Source organism: Crinia signifera, chromosome 19 (assembly GCF_055691185.1).
Source record: "Crinia signifera chromosome 19, ASM5569118v1, whole genome shotgun sequence".
Lineage (NCBI taxonomy): Eukaryota > Metazoa > Chordata > Amphibia > Anura > Myobatrachidae > Crinia > Crinia signifera.
In genome coordinates this window covers 52,300,851-52,322,697 of record NC_139226.1, presented here as the reverse complement: position 1 = coordinate 52,322,697, position 21,847 = coordinate 52,300,851, and the positions used below count along the sequence as shown (strand labels likewise).

The window sequence follows — 21,847 nt, the reverse complement described above, 5'->3', positions numbered from 1 at the left end:
ACTCCACGCCGACGTGGATAGTAGGGGAATGAAAAGGTCGGAGGACGCGCACCGCCGCCCCTCGCGGGCTCGCTGCGCTCGCCACGCTTCGGGTTGGCGTCAATCGTGGCGTGGGGTTCAGGGTGTAAAATTGAGGGTCTAGGGAATATTTTACATTGAATCCAATGTAAAATCGGGTCCCAGGGACCCTATTCACATTTGATTCAATTTAAAAATCGGGTCGGTCGCATCGCATACGATTTGGTCGCATGCGATGCGACCGACGCGATTTTTCCGACACGACCACCCCGATGGAAATCGGTGTGGCCGTGCTTGGAAACAAGTACCAATTAGAGTTCTGCTCTGGTAATTGTATTATCAGGGGCTATCTTACTGTATTGTACAGCAGTACTGAAGAGATTGGTAATTGCTTTAATTTACTGTGGGTAATTGTATTATCAGAGGCTATCCTATTTTTTCATCAATAATTGTATACCTAACAAATAGTGCCCCAGACTCAGGGTCAAATTTTTTTAAACCAGGAGAAGTGATAAAATGGACGGTGATAACACAGCAGCCAATCAGCTCCTACTGTAGCTGTCATTTTCAAACCAGCCTGTAACTTGACAGTTAGGAGCTGATTGTCCTGAGCGGATTGTCGAGATACAGCCGTGATCTCGACAATCCACCACCGTTCTCAGCAAAACGGGCCCTATAGCTTTTAAAGTTGGGTCCGTTCTGCCGAGATACCTCTTAAATACTGTTGGGAAAGACAGCATTGAATACGCGCCCGCCGCTATTTCCTCCATAAGAAATAACGGCGTAGATTGAATACCCCCCAAAGTATTTCATGGTGGCACATACCCACAATGATCCCATATACATAACTGAAGTATAATGAAGTATATATAGAAATATATATGATGCTGCTTTCGTTGTGCTGAATATTCAATGTACCTTAGTAATTAGCAGTGAACAGTAAAGCAGCAATTTTGATTCAAACGGCGACATGCTCCAGCACCAGGCCCCTGATCTATTTGTTCCTCTTGTTTGAGCAGCCGTGATTTTCCCACGTTTTACAGGAGTCCTATATATTCTCCATAAACGGCGTGGTATATTTCCTCCAAGAACGTAATCTCTCTGCTTGTACACTCTTTACTGGGCTTAATCTTGACTTTATATTTTCTTAGCAAAATTTATTAAGTTGTTCTATGTAATGTATTGGAAACTATAAAATGTTCAGACAGCAATTGAAGCCAGATTGCAAGATTCTTCCTTTTTATGGCTACAAATATCTCATGTTTTAGCATCATAAATATTTTATTAAACAATATATTTGCTTCTGTCCTATGAAGACTGCACTACAAAAATTGTTCCTGTGTGTACTGTAATATAAAGTGGACACTTCTCCGTACAGTAAATAGTAAATTATGTATCTCTTGTACACGGCATACTGACCCTGCCATAAAAGAATTCTCATACTTGTCTCCATGCCTTCCACAGGTCCTTGTGATGCTAAAGGAAACCATTAACAATTGACACTGGACGTACGGAGCTGAGCCTAGACAGTCAATGGAACACAACTTGAGGCTTGTTGAAAAGATAGTCCTGATCGATTCAGTGGCTTCCATTGTCCTCTGGCAAAAGCACTTGAGCTACTGCTGACATCAAAGGCCAAAGGGAGAAAGAAGGTTGGGAGAAGAAGGTCGTAGCAACCAAAGAGCACAACGCCAACCATAGAAGAAGACATCGGGCTTCTTCTACTCAACACTCATTTTTTTATTGTGAATTAGATATCCCCCCCCCAACCTGTCACCCTGGAGTCGTGGAAGAGGTGGAATGAAGGCAGAATGGTGTGGTGTGAAAAAGGGGTTCAGATTCTTATGACCACGGTGGGAGCTTTTGCTGCTTTCGGGCTCATGACAATCGCAATAGGAACAGATTACTGGCTCTATGCCAGGGCCTTCATTTGCAACACTACTAATATATCGAGTGAGGAAACCCCTCTAAAAGATAAGAAAGACCCTGGAGGACTGACTCATTCTGGCCTTTGGAGAATTTGTTGCTTGGAAGGTAAGAATGGTGCAATGGAAAACATTTATAGAATATGTTTACTAGGAGGGGGTATTGAGAGGAAGAATGGGTATGAAAAATATCCAGCACCCGGCCTCTGTAAGAGACCTCAAATGCAGCATTGGTGTTACCATGTAATGCAATGCCAAAACCACAAACCACTGAGATTGCAGCTTTTTCAAGGGTGCTCCCGCCATAGGAATGTACGAGGGTGGTTCAATAAATAAGGTAAAAGGAGCACTCATTGTGTAATTTAACTTGTACATGTAATCAATAATATGGCCTTGGCACAAACTATTTTTAAACATACAGTAGTCCCCATATTTGTCTAAGCCAGGGATGGGGAACCTTCGGCCCTCCAGCTGTTGTTGAACTAAACATCCCAGCATGCCCTGCAACAGTTTTAGAATGGCCAAATAGCTTACTGCAGCAGGGCATGCTGGGATGTGTAGTTCAACAACAGCTGGAGGTCCGAAGGTATCTTCTTTGCAAGGAATCTATCCTTGCAAAGAAGATATTCATTTCAAGCAATGAAGCCAGGACATGATGGCTTGCTAAACGGCTGTGAATTGTCTTCCACCCAGGGGCTTCTTCAATAGCCTAAAAAGAGATAGACATCGCTCAGTACCAGGTCAAGCATGTAGGAAGGATCATCATCTGTGGTGGACGTGGTTCGCTGGCCCGATCACTACTTATCTTGAATGTCAGTACTGCCAAAGGCAGTGCATCCAACTCAATTTTTTTTCCATGACACAAAGTTATTGCTGTACACCTCGTGGGGTTGGAGGTGAACTTCAGGTTGATATGCACTTTGGACACAGATTTCTGATCACACCATGCACCTCAATGTTTGACCATGTTCCTGCTATCCCCACCTTCTTAAAACTGACGGTGGGACAGTATGACTAATATGAAGCATAGTCAACTGCCTGCAAGGGGGAGCAGTGCTCTAACTGCCCTGGCCTGGTGGGAAATTACAGGGACATAGAGAACATTACATACATGAAAGGTCTTGTTACCTTACTTATTGAACCAAATCTGCTTCCGTGATCCCCAACCCCAGTACCAAGGTTCACCCGATAATTTTTCTACAGGTCTTTATCAAATTGTAATTATTGTAACAGATGGAAAAATAGGAGGATTTTAAGAGTGCAACACTCTAATAACCAAAGCCTCCTCATTGTTTTTTCATTGTCAAACCAAAACTTCCTCATAAAAGTGGTACTTTACATTGACCATGATGAACAGTTCTAAATACTTTTTACAGGCATTTGTATTTCCAATCATCTGTATTGATGTGGATATCCTGGTACAATTACTGTAGTACGAGATTAGTTAGTATTGTTACAATTATTTTATATCATGTTCCAGTTACAATTTGTTTTTACAAATTCAGTTGGGCTGTGAAGAGAAGTGTGATTACAATGTAAAATTACTAGTTAAAAATATTTATTGTTCAATTAACACAAGTAGACTAATGAAAGGTAAGGGAAAAGATACTTCATAAGTGGGCAACTCCGGAAGGACATTGAACTTGGAAATCTAATAAAAATATTTGGGCAAATATTTTTTCTGCGAAAAACTGGATTGTCCTCTTCAGTTTGGGGTAGTCACTTCCACTTAAACGGAAAAAAAAAGCAAATATATTTACACAGCTCTACTATGAGGAAGAATACATATACTGTAGATAGCCACCATGGGATACAAATTAAAATGTATTTCATTAAACCAATATATAACAATTAATGGCTAAAAGTTATGCCATAATGGAACAGCAGTCTCACTTGGTGTAATTGATCTTTGTTGGATTACAGTCCCGTTCCAATGATGGCCTCCAAGTTAATATACCATGTCCTTCAAGCTGATCACAAACACTCACTATTGTTGGATCCTCACTCGCTGGCTGTTTGGTTAGTTGCAAGGGGTATCCTGGAGGGAAGGATGATTTGCAGCAGTGGGTAGGCTTAAAACCCAGGAACAGTCAGGGCCGGCAACAGAAATCTTTGGGCCTGGTACACAGAGATATCTGGGTCCCGGTACACAGAGATATCTGGGGCCCCACAACGGCGCACCAAGATTTTTATTACATTTTTATTACATTGAATTCATATTCACTATGCAATCATAGGTGTGCGCACATTGAGTGTTAAGGGTGCACAGGCACCCCCTAATGCTGTGCACACCCTTATGAACACTAGCAATACCAGCAATACCTTTTACCAGACTTTTGCTTTTTAGAACTGTATTCCATCTGTACACATGTGTGCTGACTGTGTGTGTGTGTGTGTGTATATATATATATATATATATATATATATATATATATATATATATATATGTCTGTGCCTGTGTTAATGAAACCCCACCATTAAAAGTTTGACCCTGGTACATGCAGTCATTTCATGTGTAAGATTGTGCTGCATGTACAAACAATGGAGGGGGGGGGGCATTGTTTGTTGTCCATTGGCTACATACTGGGCCATATTAGAAAGGATATCACTCAGTAGGGTCAAAATAAGCAAAATCATTAAATATGTCACCCAGTGTGTACGCACCGTAAGAAAGTGTAAAAAGATATGCGCTTTCTGTGCCATGATACAATAACAGAGGATAGGGGATGCTTTCAGTAATGGGCGTCAAAAAAGTTATTATTACCCCATACTCTGTTTGTTGTCTGGAAGGTAATTAATAGAGCCCATTAAACAAGTTGAATGATTATTTAACAAGTAAGGACCATTTTTGTGGAGCAGATCAATTAATTGTGGAGCTCGGATGGCAATTATCACAGATGGAATTATCTTTGCCAGACTTGGGGAAATCTGAAATGTAATCTGTCACAATGTCTAGGGGAAGAGCAGTACTTCTGAGATTAATAGCAGCAGAAGGCTCATTGGGGTAGATGTATTCAGCCTTAACAAGAGATATATGCAAGGGTGATAAAGAGAGACAAACGTCCAGCCAATCAGCTCCTGACTGACTTTTTTTAAAACACAGCCTGTAACATGGCAGTTAGGAGGTGATTGGCTGGACGTTTATCTCTCTTTATCATCCTTGCATTTATCTCTTGATAAGGCTTAATACATCTGTCCCATTGCATGGTACTGTCAAATATCTTATATAATGAACCATAACACTTTCCAGGTCATCATTTACCAATAATAACTGATCATTTGTTCGTTGTACTGTACATACTGTATGTATGTATGTATGAATGTACGTATATATGTATGTATGTATGTATGTATGTAAAGTGTGTGTGTGTATGTATCTATATCTTTATATATATAATAGATACAATGGGGTCTATTCCTGTAGATACTGTATTTGATGAATTGTTACTTTTCACTATACCCTGTATACTACAGTACATTAGTTTGATGTGCTATACTGATTTGTTTAGTAATATTTAGTAGTTAGTATTAGTATTAATTCATGTACAGTATACTGTACTGACCTTTCGGACAATGCGGGAGGTTGAGAGGTGATACGATTAGTATGTTCACATACAGGATTGGGAATCATATGGAACTGGGAGATGATTTGTTCACTAACAGGCCTATACTTAGGACACGCGGGCATGTACTGAGGCTCTGTGCAGAATTAAGAAGAGGATTCTTCACCATTAGAGCAGTAACATTCTGGAACTCATTACCAGTGGGGGTGATTACAGCAACTACAGTTCATGAATTTAAAGCAAAACCGGATACAGTTTTTGGCCACTAAGGGAATCCTATAGATATGACTTACTCAAGTTCAGCAGTTACAAGTTAGATAGGTTGAACTCGATGGACTAACGTCTCTTTTCAGCCTTAATTACAATGGTAAGGGGGCCGATGTATTAAGCCTGGCGAAGAGATAAACTGGAGATAAAGTGGAGAAAAAGTGGAAGGAGTTAATGCACCAGCCAATCAGTAGTGTTTGAAATATGACAGTTGGAAGTTGATTGGCTGGTGCGTTATCTCCTACCACTTTTTCTCCACTTTATCTCCAGTTTCTCTCTTCGCCAGGTTTAATACATCTGCCCCTATGTTACCCTGTAACCAGTTCTCTGGCAATCCTGTCTTCAGCTGAGGTCCTCTCTGCAAAGTCTGCATACGCACGCACAGGATTGTGGGTAAATAAAGGGGCAGGACTAAACGTGTAACGGGCTCGCAGAATGGAAGTAATCAACGTTCTTTTCACATTGTAATACAGATTATCTGAGGTAAATAACACAAAATAATGCCCATTAAACATTATGCCACACCGTAACGCCCATTACACATTATGCCACACATCGTAATGCCACAAACTGTAAGGCACTTCTGGGTAATGCTATACATGCATAATGCCCCTGCAGTGACACTTACACACATAATGCCCTAACCAGTACCACCTCCACACATAACGCCATCTCTAGTGTAGTTTATACTCATAATGCCCCTGGAAGAAGAGCAGCTTCCACACATAATGCTCCAACTAGTGCCACTTACACCACACATATTGCCCCCTGTAGTGCTGCTCACACACATAATGCCCCCACTAATGCTGCTTACACATAATACAACATTTAGTGCAATTTACACATAATCCCCCCCCCCCGCTTACAAATATAATGCTCCCTGTATTGCTGCTTACACATATAATGCCCTGTGTAATGCCACTTACTCACATAAAGCCTCCACTTGTGCTACTTACAAATAATGCCCCCACTAGGACTAACAACCCTGGACAGGGACAGCCTCCTCTGCTGCTGGCCACTGGCCATTACTAATGGGAGGAGAGCAGAGTGCATGAAAAAATCACAGCCCCCAGGCAGTTATTTCAAATATGGTGCCAGCTCATGAGCCAATTGGTGCTTGCCAACCGGCAGCAAATCACTAACCATGGCTGCCAGAATGCATTGCTGGTCAGGTGGTCAGGTGGAGACCACGCCGTGAACTCCACCTGACCAGCTATTTTTCATTGTATTTGGACTTTTATTTTGGATTTTATCTGGATTTTGTGTCAAGTGTTTTATCTACCGTTTTATGGAATAAAAGAATCTTCTTTGAGGATATACCACTGGCTACAGTACCTTCTTCCTGGCTAACACCCGATCAAAAGAAACCTTTTGATGCACATAGGGCTGTGACCCTAGGTGAGTGTTGGATACAAGGGGCTTGTTGGGGAGCATTGTCATTGATGTATGAAAGAAGATATACAAAGATACCTTTCCATGCAAATAGGGCATGCATAAAAGGTCAGTAGTGGACTATACCATATATGTCTGCTGAAAAATAGTTTTGGAGGAGAACACAAAGTAGGAGAAGTTTAATACCGTACAAAGAAACCCTTATGTGAATATATGGTATTCATAAAAGGTCGGTTAGTAGTACCAAGCCCTCCGTCTAGACCACGGAGGACAACAAAGATTGGGTTCACTGTAGAGTGATCCCCAGACACATGTAGGGGTACAGCGCAAGTGTAACCGTCCATTGTTCTGTATAGAAGGCCCCCAGTGCAGTGGAGGAGGGAGGAGAGGGGGGAAGTGCTGTGCCCTCTAACCTCCTTGGCTCTTGGATCTTGCGCTCTACCGGAGCCACCCTCCCTACGCTCCTGTCTGGGAAACATTTACATTTTGTGTATTACTTTGCAAACTTCAGTGTTAATTTATTTTTATGAAAAACCTTTACTAGTCCAGATTCATACAAATGGGGTGAGATGCAGCAAGCATCGCATTTTGCTTTCGATGCATCATGCAACTCTCCGCATCAATACCAGCATTTACTAATGCCATATGCATGAAGATTTCGGGAAAAGTATTTAACACATTCTTGATAAAGTACATTTAGTTTTCTTAAGTCTCCTAAAGCTTTGTGGCTTGTTAAGTGTTATAAACAAATACATTATTGCAGTGGTTCCCAAACTGTGGGGGTTATTTTGGTTCACTCTTTCTGACAAATTCCTTCTTAGATGGACAAAACCATGTGCACTGTAGGTGGGGCAGATGTAACATGTGCAGAGAGAATTAGATTTGTGTGAGTTATTTTGTTTCTGTGCAGGGTAAATACTGGCTACATTATTCTTACACTGCAATTAAGATCTCACTTTGAAGTAAAACCCCACCCAAATCTAATTCTCTCTGCACAAGTAACATCTGCCCCACCTGCAGTGCACATGGTTTTGTCCATCCAAGAAGGATTTTGGCAGAAAGAGTGAACTAGAATAAGGCCCTGTGTTCCTGGGTATCTGAGGGTCCCACAAAGTCCTGCCGGAGTGGTACGGCTTGTTGGTCCATGAACAAATCAAATTATTTATGGTCATAGGTGATAGGCAAAACCATTGATTGTGGCTGCCGATTATAAAACATGGACAATCAGAAGCACATCTATACACTACCACATAACTGACCCTAAGGATGATAGGTAGGCACAAATTACTTAGTGTAATATTTTTTGTTTTGTTTCAAAATTTTGCAATAATAAACTTTTATCCTAGAGATGCCATAAAGAAAATTCTCATATTCTAGTTAGCTGTGATTAATTATTGCATTTACAAATTTGGAGAAATTTTAAAATGTTTTAAAGATTAGCTCTATTTTAAGTACTACAAAGCCACTAGAAAGCCACCCTCTGAAGTGGCCTGTGACTGGTTCTCCCACAGTGGGAGTCCCACTAGCAATTCTCTAATGAACCCTGTGGAAAATAACTTAAATTGAGAAGGGGGAGGGGTTAGGATTAGACTGTGTCCGGAGGAGGTTAGGACTAGGCTGTGGGAGAGGGGGGTCAGGGTTAGGCTGTGGGAGGGGGAGGTCAGGGTTAGGCTGTGAGGGGGGGACGTCAGGTTTAGGCTGTGGGAGGGGGAGGTCAGGGTTAGGCTGTGAGAGGGGGAGGTCAGGTTTAGGCTGTGGGAGGAGGAGGTCAGGGTTAGGCTGTGGGAGGGGGACGTCAGGGTTAGGCTGTGGGAGGGGGAGGTCAGGGTTAGGCTGTGGGAGGTGGAGGTCAGGCTTAGGCTGTGGAAGGGGGAGGTCAGGGTTTGGCTGTGGGAGGGGGACATCAGGGTTAGGTTGTGGGAGGGGGAAGTCAAGGTTAGGCTGTGGGAGGGGGAGGTCAGGGTTAGGCTGTGAGAGGGGGAGGTCAGGTTTAGGCTGTGGGAGGGGGAGGTCAGGGTTAGGCTGTGGGAGGGGGACGTCAGGGTTAGGCTGTGGGAGGGGGGAAGTATAGGGTTAGGCTGTGAGAGGTGGAGGTCAGGGTTAGGCGGTGGAAGGGGAGGTCAGGGTTAGGCTGTGGGAGGGGGAGGTCAGGGTTAGGCTGTGGGAGGGGGACATCAGGGTTAGGCTGTGGGAGGGGGAGGTCAGGATTAGGCTCTTGGACTTGTTGAGTTTAGGTTTAGGCTACGGAAATGGGGCTCAGGATTGGATTAGGGGTTCAGGGAAAATACTTTTGTATGAATTTGTACATAATATTATTAAGCATTATTTGAGCATAAACCAATGGGCAGATTCAAGTAGCAATGGCAAAAACTCAGGGAGCTACTGTATTTAATGATCAAGCAATATCCCCACTCATTACCTATAGAGTGTCCGATATCTATGGATTAACCTGCACAGAGTAGCGTCACCAATTGCCTAGTTCAGGGCAGATATTTAGCCATGCGGCAAGCTCTGGTGATAATTGAATCTGTCGTAAGTATACCAAGTGTTCATTATATTATTTCAAACTTCAGACATTCCTGTGTATTCTATGATTTTTAAGTCACAGCTTTTTCTGACAGATCATGATTTGCTGTCTTAATTATTCACAGCTGCATATCCAAAATTAGAGCAATAGTAACAGTAACACTAGTATTGTCAAATGTCAGCTATGTACTGTTACTAGTGTAGTGATGATAGGTATTGCAATGCATACAGTATAACATGTTGTACATATATTTAAAAGTAAACCCTGGTACCGGCACAACCTCGAAAATGTAAGCAGTTATGGGGGCGTTGTTAAGTGCCTCCACTCCAATCTAATTTGGGTCCTTAAGATAGACCCAAATTCCTAGCAGCGTTTGAGTCCAGAGGCTATTTTTATCAAGCTGTGGTCTTTTTAAGACGCCGCTTCTTAGTAGGATTAAAGGGAATATTTAAAGCGGCACTAATATTAACTGTAAATCCTGGCATGCTTAATATTAATGCTGATTTAAATGTCCTACTTATAAAGTTGCCATTTTGTAAATATAGCTCAAGCACAATAACTGTAGTTAATAATTGAGATACATACATGGAGTATGGGACAAGCCACAGAGAATTTAGCAGGGCAGGAGAATTTAAGGCCAGTAACTCAATGAAAATGCTATGCCCAATTACAATTGTGATAATAATAACAAACGGAACTTGTGTATTATCACGGCGCCCGGCTATGCTACGTTTTCAGCGTAGGCTAAGCTATGTTGTCAGCGTAGCCCAACGGCAGCCCTGCATAGTCAGTGTAGTGTCCCAGTCAGGAAACTAATCACCGTACTGTCCCCGGGAGCTGCAGCTCTGTACCCGGTGTCCCTGGCAAGCCTAGTGAGCACCTCTCACACAGCGCGGTAACCGCCAGACCCCCTGCGCTGGCAGATGCCGGCGGAGAGGGGATCATGCGGGCACCGGCGGAGAGGCGCTCCATCTGTCTGAGATGCAGGAGCGTCTCAGATACTCCCGCATCTCAGTAATTATTGCAGAAGGGTACAGCAATAATCGGTAGCACGTGCGTCTCCTGCACAAAGGGGGGTGTCTCATGCACAATAAAGGAGGCATTTTTTAAACCCCCACTATCCACACAAGCCCAAAGTTTGGCGAGCGCAGCGAGGGGACTTGTTACGTGTCTCCCCCGACCTGTTCATACCCTCACTATCCTTGTCAGCGTGGAGTTGATAACAAAAAGGGTGGCGAGCGCAGCGAGCCACCAAGCCCGAAGCGCAGCAAAAAAATTAGGGGACATGGATTACTTTACATGCATTCCGGGCCCCCTAGTGGGGCTCGCTGTGCTCGCCACGCTTCGAGCCCCACTAGGGGGCCCGGAATGCATGGTGAAATCTGTGTATATTCTTACAGTCACAATTTAACTGAGGGCTTAGTGCCTATACAGTGCCCTCAGTTAAATTGTGACTGTAAGAATATACACAGATTTCACCACACTCACGGGTGCATTAACCCTTGATTAACCATCAACTTTGGCTACAGCATTCTAGCCTTCTCTTCCCCAGGCAGAGGTAGCGACACAGATAGTGGCAGATCTGTACAGTCGCTCACTCGGTGGGGAATATACCACATTGTGTCAAGGGCATCATATAAAAGAGCCTTAGATTGCAGGCTACATGAGCCACACGTACACATCTCAAACTACCAACAGGCAATAAAGTGAAGCATTAACACTATATATACCGCATTGTTCTTTGCCTGTTTACTTTACTGAGGGGATTTCAAGGGAATTGGGCCACACTGAATGGGGATAGATTCTTTATCCTCTTTTAAAAACACTGTCTGTGTTATATGTTTCACTGTTTGTCAATATTTCGCCGCTTTGTCTTTTAATTAATAAATCAAATAAAGGTTAAACTTTATGTCTATAATTTTGCTTATTAGGTGCACCACATAGAAGACATTCTTCTCTTTTTCATGTTGTTATGAACAGGTCGGGGGGAAGTCTAACGCGTCCCCTCGTGGGCTTGCTGCGCTAGCCACGTATCTGGCTGGTGTGGATAGTGGGGTTGTTTAAAGAAATAATTCACACCTGCCATATCATACATCTGAGACAGTAATAATGACATGTGTAAACTGGTAACTGGATTTTAGAGAATAATAAAGAAGAAAAAAAACACTTAACAAAGTACAATAATATCAAATAACAAGACAAAAAAAATAATAAAACAGTTATTCTTCAGTTTCTGCATTCATGGCAATTGCAGCTGAAGTTGACGCAGCTGTGTCTGCATTTGTGTCGGCTGGTTTGACGGCTGTTGGGAGCAAAGTTAGGGCATATAAAATCCGCTGGAAAGATTTTTCTGTTCCAAGAGTTTTGCGCCAAATAAACTCCTGAAGGTATGAGTCTAGATATTGGCGCGCAGGGCCCCTTTGCCTTTTGTTCCACCACCACTTGCAAGATCCCTACAGCCGTTCCATGTTTTGCATATGAACCCCAGTCTCTGGGTCCATGAAATTATACTGGTGGTTTACACGTGCATGCTAGTACCCTGCCTGCTCAAGCTGTTCAGTGTTGTATGCTCACCAGCAATCAGAATATATAGTGGTACCCAGTTCTATATACTTGTTGATGGCGAACATCAGGGTACTGGCGTCACGTCTGGCCACAGACAAAACATTCACCTGTGTCTCGGATACGCCAATCTGGTGTTGGGGCTGTGACATTAACCCCTTCCCGATGGGGCGTTTTTTGTTAATTTTTCTTTTTTTTTTTCTCCTCGCGTTCAAATAAGCGTAACTTTTTTAATTTTCCGGCTATATAGACACATGAGGGCTTTTTTTTTGCGGGACAAGTTGTACTTTTTAATGGTACCATTTACTATACCGTATAATATTCTGGGGAATCAGGAAATAATTCAATGTGGGGTAAAAAGGAAAAAAAACGCCATTCCACAATTTTGCGCTTGTTACGGTTTTTTTGGAGTTCATAGTTTGTTTAAAATGATGGGTTATCTTTATTCTATGGGTCGTTACGATTCCGGTTATACCAAACTTATATAGTTTTCGTTACGTTTTACCACTAAAAAAAAAATAGAAAATTTTACGGTTTTGATAATTTGCGTCGCGTCGCCATGTTCTGCGGCTTATAACTTTTTTATTTTTCCACCTACGGACCTGGGTGAGGGCTCATTTTTTGCGGGCTGAAGTGTACTTTTTAATTAATACCATTATGGGATATGTGCGACTTTCTGATCTCTTTTAGTTACATTTTTTTGGGTAGGCGATGCGACCAAAAAACGTAGTTTTGGCATTGGGAATTATTTTCCGTTTACGCCTTTAACCGTGCGGGATAACTAATGTTATATTTTAATAGATCAGACTTTTAGGAACGCGGCGATACCAAATATGTTTATTTTTTTATTTTTTATTTATTTTTATTTGTGAAATGGGGAAAGGGGGGTGATTTGAACTTTTAATATTTTTTTTTTTTTTTTTAACTTTTTTTTTTTTTTTTTTTTTACTTTTACTACAAGGCCCACTAGTGTACTTGACCACTAGGGGGCGCGATCGCCTGTACTAGGTTCAGCCATAGAGCTCTATGGCTGAACATAGTGATTTTCAGCACTTCCTATTACATCCTGCCTCAGGCAGGATGTAATAGGAATGCTGACATGGCCAGCACAGGGGTCTACATTAGACCCCTGGCTGCCATGGCAACCGATCGGCACCCTCCGATCTCGCTGCGGGGGGCCCCGATCGGCGCCGGAGGGGGGCGCCCCCCCTCCGATCAGCTATTTAAGCACTGCGGGCGCTTTGCCCGCGGTGCTTAAAGGGTTAAACGGCCACGATCGGCGAACTCGCCGCTCGTGTCCCTGAGAGCAGGTACCTGGCTGTAATATACAGCCATTACCTGCTCTCTTTCAAGCCAGCTCACACCCGTCGGGAAGGGGTTAAACCCAGGGTGCAGGCCTCACGCATCAAATTATTATACAACACGGTGGTTTTGTTCAACAACTTTAGTTGTCGCTCACAAAAAGAAATGCTTTTAAGCTCTTCTGCCCATGAAAATACAAAACAAAGAAGGGTAAGAAATGGGATACGACAGCCCTGAAACCAATGTGCCGCACGGAGACTGACCTTCTTTCGTCATGTTTTAATGTGGCAGTACATACACTTCTTTTACACTCAAGTGCATTGGGTGGCCATTAAGCAGGTTTGTGTGAGTGGCAGCAAATGGTGCTGTTGAAAAAATGCCACCGACTCCTCTGTCTGCGGCCGGTTAAACATCATTTACAATGAGCTTATCCAAATTAACAAGGATCTTCAGAAACAATATAGCTGCAGTCACTTCACCTTCACCTCTGACTGACACTGCGCTGAATCTGACAGGGATGCTGACTACGCTGGCTGCAGGAACACTACACTGCGCTGAATCTGACAGGGACGCTGACTACGCTGGCTGCGGGAACACTACACTGTGCTGAATCTGACAGGGACACTGACTACGCTGGCCACAGGAACACTACACTGCGCTGAATCTGACAGGGACGCTGACTACGCTGGCCACAGGAACACTACACTGCGCTGAATCTGACAGGGACGCTGACTACGCTGGCCACGGGAACACTACACTACACTGCGCTGAATCTGACAGGGATGCTGACTACGCTGGCCGCGGGAACACTACACTGCGCTGAATCTGACAGGGATGCTGACTACGCTGGCCACGGGAACACTACGCTAATTCTGACAGGGATGCTACGCTAACTACGTAACGGGCGCCGTGCTATTACACAAGTACCTAACAAACTACAGCTGAATATATTAGTATTCTAAGCAGAGCCGGCCCTAGCCTAAATGATGCCCTAGGCAAGATTTTGGCTGGTGCCCCTAGCACCGCCACTAGTTCCACCTCTGACCCTGCTCCCCTTTCCCAGCACCATCAACCCTCATCATAGCAGTCATCATTTTTGGTGCTCCTACCCGCAATATTTTAAATAGAAACAGTGCACACATTAGGTGCACAGCCCAAACAGGGGTGTGTTCTTGCTGGGAAGGGGCATGGCCACACAATTTTACCCCCAATTCAAATTATGCCACACTGTAGTGCAACTTTATTCACATTATATCATGCGATGGTGTCACTTATTCACGTTACATCACACTGTAGTACCACTTTACCTTATATACATTACTCCTCACATTATTCACATTATACCCTTAGAAAAAAATCCTGAGAAAATAACCATCTCCATGGCCACACTGCAACCCAGCTCAAAGCAGTGTGTGCTGGGCAGAGGAGAAGAGCTGCAGCTGCTGCTGTCACTTAAGTGGAGGGGGCCCAGGGCCCCCACTGGGCCCTCCCATCAGACTTTGGCCTGGGTAATTTGTACGCCCTACCCCTTTCTCTCGGCACCCCTGATAATACCACACAGTAATGCCCCTTACACATGACACACATTATTAATGTCCTTATAACCATAATGCCCCTTACACTTTATGCCAACCTTTATTAATGCCCTTCATACACATAATGACACACATAATGCCCCATACACATATATTGCACATTATTAATGCCCTTATACACATGACACACATAGTGGGCCTTATTCTGGTTGGAGCGGCCGGGCCGTACGCGGACGTCCAGGGGTTTTTTATGATCTGCGCATGCGTACATTCGCTAATGCGCAGGCGCGAACACTCCACAACGCTTACGGACGGGTCTCTACGTGCGAAAAAACCTATACGCGAGTGTACGGGCATTGGGGGCGGCATAGGGGCGTGATGAGGGGAGCGGCCGAAATAATGAGGGAAAATGGGCGTAAATATGGGCGTACACGGGGGTGTGCACCAAAAATGAGCGGTGCTACTACCGCACGATCGCCTACAGCACCGTTCATTTCGGACACAAAACAGGCGGCCGCCAACCGCCATCTCAAACCACCCCTACAGATACCGCATGCCAGCGTGCGCCTGGGTTTGCTAATTTACGCTGCTTACTACCAAACACATACACCTGAATGTAATAACCAATGCTGCAGTCTATTAAGTCCAAACCATGATTTCACTACCTGCAAGCCACACACAGCACTCAAACACATTGGAAGCTTATCTTTCCATACTTCTCTACATTTAAAGGTTTGTTTAATTTAAGGTAAGAATCTTTTTAAGACCTGCTTATATATGCTAAGGTAGGTATTTGTTAAACAGTTAGACACATTCACTACGTGCTTTCATAGACTTTACACAGTAGCACACTCAATCTACACAAGTCGACATGTGCCAACGTGTTCACTCTAATACAAACATAGGTTTTGTATTTATGATACAATAACATAAACCACATCTAACACCTACAAAGGATGTTTCAGCAATGTTTTAAGCCCATGGCCACTATTTTGCACATTAATTAATTCAATCAATTAATTAATTTTCATAATTATAGTTGAAAGGCAAGATTTGCAGGTCCATATATGTGAAGGGTATGTCAGCGTACACGGACGTACGCTCACTCTCACGAGCGGTGACATAAGCTGACTTTTCTATTGAAAACTATAGGGACCCGTCCGTGCAAGCTGGCGTACGCTCAGATAGCCGCAAGAAGTCGGTGGGAAGACGGACGAGAGACGTCCGTAAACGGTGGTGTACGCTCAATTGTACGCCAGTTGTCGGAGTGTAAGGGCTGGCCCGTCCGTGTACGTTGGCGTACGCACATTTGTACGCCACTCCCCTTCGACGTTGTTTCTGGCCGTACGTATGCGGCTGAGTTGTGGGTGGACTTAACCCCAACGGCCGCGTGCGGATAGCGTACGTTAATAGCGAACGTACGCACGTTTGGCCGCTCCGATCAGAATAAGGCCCAATGCCCCTTACACATATGTTATTAATGTCCTTATACGAATCGCACAGCCGCTAACCCTGTGACCTCTGCCTCTGCTTGGATACAGATGTTTCCTTATACATCTTGTCTCAATAGGCCATGCAGCTCCTGGCCAGTTCTGCTAAAATTCGTCCTATTTGCACTGTTATGACAAGCACACACAAGGAGCTTCCGATGATTAAAATGATATGCGGCATGCCTATATTTTGTGTGCGACTGTGGCTGTACCTGCATACAGAATGCTATGTTACAGTGATTTCCATGAATACACTATTTCATATGCAGATACACCCTCACTCACACACAGAATATAGGCATGCTGCATATCATTTTAATCAGCAGAAGCTGCTGATGCCCCTAGGTATTCCAAATGCCCTAGGCAATTGCCTAGTTTGCCTATGCCTAAGGCCGGCCCTGATTCTAAGGAATGATTATAGAACAGTAAGAAATTCTCTATACTTATCCATATCTACAGACAAACCTCCTATCATTACTGGTACATAAATGTGAAGAGACAATGTGAAGAAGTTAATATGGTTGAACTTGGATACTATGGGGCGGATGTATTAAGCCTGGTGAAGAGATACGTGGAAGGTAACTGGGACGCACGTGCGTGTGGGACGCTTGCGCGATCCAGTCAGATTGAGCGCCATCTCACCAGCAAGGGCAATTTGGTGAGCCCCGGCGCTGGCTGGGAGCGCTCCATCTGTATGCTTGAAAAATGACAGTTAGGAGTTGATTGGCTGGTGCGTTATCACCTTCCACTTTATCTTCACTTTTTCTCTTCACCGGGCGTAATACATCTGCCACTTCATTACTATACAGTGAGATAACGATTAAAATGTAAATGTAGAATCTCCTAATGTCAGCCTATAATACACCTCTAATAAAACCAATACATCTAAGTACACTGACTTACCCACAGAGGTGTTTTTACCAATAGGCAAGGTGGCACTTGCTTCGGTGGCAATTCCTTCTGAGATCCCTCCCAGCACCTCTTGTGATGCCCTGTGCCTCTCTGCGCATGCACAGGGTACTGGGTACTAAACCCCTTCTGGCACAGAGAGAGCCAGACCAGAAGTTGGTATTGCGTATGCCCTTATAGAGTGGGATGAATCTAACTCTGCAAGCTGTTTATTTGGAACGACAAATGCCTCCAACTTTATATGAGCCCAGGATGTATAAAGGGATTACACATACAAAGTAACCATGCACCAGCATGCACCATGATTATGCCTTCCTTTGTACCATAAAAACATGCAGTATATGCAAAGAAGTCATGGTAATGTCCCCTCTGGTGTCTACCCATCAGTATTTGGTTCCTAATGCAAGGCGGTCCCCCCCTTCCTTTTCATGTACTGATGCAAGGCGGTCCCCCCCTTCCTTTTCATGTACTGATGCAAGGCGGTCCCCCCCTTCCTTTTCATGTACTGATGCAAGGCGGTCCCCCCCTTCCTTTTCATGTACTGATGCAAGGCGGTTCCCCCCTTCCTTTTCATGTACTTGATGCAAGGCGGTTCCCTACCACCACCACCACCACCACCCACACAGCAGTCTCTGTCTCCCCCTACATAGTTACATAGTAGGTGAGGCTGAATAAAGACTTGCGTCCATCTAGTACAACCTATGTTTATAATAGTTTATCCCTTGTTGTACAGTATGTTCTGATATTTTAAAGACAGATTGTTACTTGTTCGTACCCATGGATGTTTTTAACCAATAAATGTTTATCCAACCTTATTGTAACCTGTATCACTGCATCAGACTTGTATCACTAGAGAGAGACACCTTGCTGATAGAGCTTTTTGCCCCTGCTCTGTAAAGATGCAGATTCTGACTATATATACTGTAACTGTTAGTTCAAGAACATTACTATTGGGCAGAGTACTGTGTTGTGCAGTAACTTCATGTAGGTAGAATTCACCTACTTCCTATGTAGGAGCAAATAGCTCATTACAGGGTGTGACACTTGGAAATATTACACAAGTGTGCCATTTATTGTCCTGCTAGGAGGGGGAGACAGCCACATACTGTAAGCAATATTGATGGGTTTCAATGAACTGATTCAAAATTGCATGGGGATAGGGGGGTGCCCCCTTGGGAGCAGGAGCAAAGCTGCAGATGACTCCATTGCCTCCCAGAGTTACAGCTCTGGTCTTGCCCCCTATATCTGTACAGACAAATGTTATGTTACTACTCCCCCTGCCACCATTTACCTGGATCATAACCTTTCACACTGTTCTTCTGTGCACATGATGTCATGACATCACACATGAAAAAAAATAATTCCAGGTAATCCTAGTCCTTTTAGTCCTGCGCCGTTCTGATTATTCAAGCTTCTGAGGCAAGGATTCCAGTACAATCACCAGCCCAGTAATAAGCTATAGATGGGTAATGGGGATTTATGCCTTCTCTGCACCCCTTCAAATCTGGCTCCTGGGGTACGTGACCCCCAGTCCCACTTGTTGCCCTACCTATAGATACTATAAGGATTATGGACAGTGTAATGCATCGGTTTACATTACATACAGTAGATAGTGTGATAACATACTGAGAGGTGTTATTCACAAATACAATGCTGTTACATAACCCTAAAATAATTTAGGAATGTAATATACATAACAAATAAATAATATCCATTGGGGGTTATATATTATTATTTTATCATGTTTTTCTTTAGTATTATTTTGGATTATGTTAATATTGCTTATTGTTATATATACCCCATAAAGTGTCATAAACACAGAGGTAGTAATTATATGACTAATACATGTGATAGAATACTACAAGCACAATCTCATTATTATGCACTGCCTAGTGCTCTATCCTACATGCCATGTGTGTGGGCTCTCTTCTCAGCATACGGATCAAACATCTATTTTCAGCTCATTTGGCACTCATTAACCTAGTTAACCTCATGATAAACAAAACAGTAATCAGATATAGCAAATACTGTATGTCACTGTGTATAATTCGGTTTCTTGTCCAACATAAAAGAAAAAAAGATGATAAAATATATTGAAATATGTCAATAGTGTTTTTTGTGTTCAGTAAGGTTTTGATTTTAGAAAGTAAAGATGCCCATACACTAGTCTGATTTGGACCAATTTCACCCAAATCAGCCCAAATTGGATATGTTTGATGTCCCCCTCGAGAGCGCACATCGGACCTGAACCTGAGGTCGTACCTGCTGCCTGTCTGACCTCCGACTCATACAATCTTGCCAGCCAGGAAGGTCCTGGGCGGCTTGGGGGGTCAGATGGCCATCCACTGCTGTGATGCATCAAAGTAGTGTATGGCCTCCTTGACATGAATATCTGATACAGCTAGGGTTACCAACTCATCCCTTTAATCTGGGACACATATTAATTACACAGGTTCTGTGGCAGTTTGATACCAGGTGAAATGGAGTCTTGAGGTGTGGCAGTTTAAAACCAGGTGAAAGCCAGCCACAGAACCTGTGTAATTAATATGTGTCCCAGATTAAAGGGATGAGTTGGTCACCCTAGATACAGCAGCCATTATTTTGGAAATTATGATATAAATAAAGACCCCCATCCACACTAGATGACTAGGGGCACTGGTAATATTTAACTATATTGGCATGACGCTGCTCAACTAAATGTGCGAGGGCACTGAATGATATTGGCTATCCATATTGTTCAGTGGTGTCACACAGGGCCGCTGAACATGAAGCTCTTTGACTACATAGCCAAAATTTAACTGCATGTTTGGAAGATTGGGGGGGGGGGGGGTGTTACCTGGGAGTGCACATCATTAACAATGTTGAGTGTATGCACTAAATGTTTTTTTTTTTTTTTAAAGAGATCGCTCAGAAGGGCCTTTCTGGATAATGGCTTTTTTTTCACCCAAATCTAACTCGCTCTGCATATGTTACATCTGCCTCAACTGCAGTACAGCATGGTTTTTGCCTATTTTGAGAACAAATTTGCTCTGCAATCAAGTCTGAATTAGGCCCTTAGTGAGAATGATTTTTTTTACAGATTAATTAGGGTCCTCAGTCTACCTGTAAGAAGTGCCCCTCGGAAAATTAGAAATAACACATCTTAAACATAGTCTGATGGGACCTACAACTACAAGACAAACTGCAGTTCAGTGTAACCCAACTTAATACTGCACAGCATAAAGGGAACAGTGTTTGTATATAGATCAATAGATAATTTAGATAATATTGGCAAGGAGACCATTGTAGGTTGACAGTTAATAAAATCTAAAAATAGACTTAAGGTGCCCATACACGGCGCAATAATTGCATGCGTTTTGGTCTAAATGGTATTGCACGCAAATCGCATGCGATTTGCTTGCGATGTGATGCAATTGGGACCTAGTTCAAAAAGTATGTGCAGCAGATACTTTTTGATCTGCACATACTGATGGGATGTGCAGCGGAGCACGCATCACATCACACCTGCAAATCGCGCCGTGTATGGGCACCTTCATTTATATCACATGATGAACGTAGTTAGGATATCTGGATCAGCTCTGCAGCTTTGCAAGCCAACCAATTTGATCGTGTGAGGTGTTAATATTGGTTGTATTCATTTCCATTACCATGAACTCACAGGGTTATAAAGTATTTAACCTATTAACAAAGCAATTAGCCCAGATAAAAAACATGCCGTTTTTCGGGATTCCATCAGCAATATTTTTCTACAGGCTATCCAATTAGGATTGCCCCCCCCCCCAAAAAAAGTGAAACCTTTGTGTTTCAACTTTTTACCGGATCATGTTTTCACAAGAAAAAAGGGCTGGTTTTGGGTGTTTGGTTTCACCTTGGGGATTGGATAGCCCTCTTTGGAATGGAAAGATTGTATGCTCCCCAGTGCTGTAGAGATTGCCAGGGCCCGGTAATGCAGGAAGTATAGCCCACTCACAGATCTGTGGCCACACCCCTTTTAAAAAACACTGCTTATGTGCTGCTTTGCAATGAAGTCCTATATGGAATGAATGGGGTGCCATGAAACAGGGAGGAGACTAACAGTAACCTCCCTGAACCCACTGCAGATCAGCACACAGCCATGTGTGCTGGGCTGGAGAGAGAAAGGCAATTAAGGCTCGGAGAGTGTGTAGGGAGTGTGTGTGGGGACGGGAGCATCGACCCAAGCCCCCACCATGCCCCTCTAAAAAGACCGGGTAGGGCTAATTATTAAACCACTCCATCTCGTTGCCATTGACACTACATTTTGTTGACAGCTACAATACCAATACACTGTGTCAATGGGCGAATGGCGGCTTGGTTGTAATGTTATGCAATCTATATT

The 21,847-nt window shown here is 43.4% G+C and overlaps 1 protein-coding gene across 3 annotated transcripts in view; it reads left to right on the top strand.

Moving 5' to 3' along the window:
- The window catches only part of CACNG8 (calcium voltage-gated channel auxiliary subunit gamma 8), a 212,108-nt gene that overhangs the window by 150,602 nt on the left and 39,659 nt on the right, over positions 1 to 21,847 (top strand). For all 3 annotated transcript variants that reach the window (XM_083162591.1, XM_083162589.1, XM_083162590.1), the window contains one exon: positions 1,483 to 2,052. In XM_083162591.1, coding sequence (XP_083018717.1) covers positions 1,830 to 2,052 — 223 coding nt within the window. In that variant the 5' untranslated portion in view covers positions 1,483 to 1,829. The remainder of the gene's footprint in view (positions 1 to 1,482; positions 2,053 to 21,847) is intronic.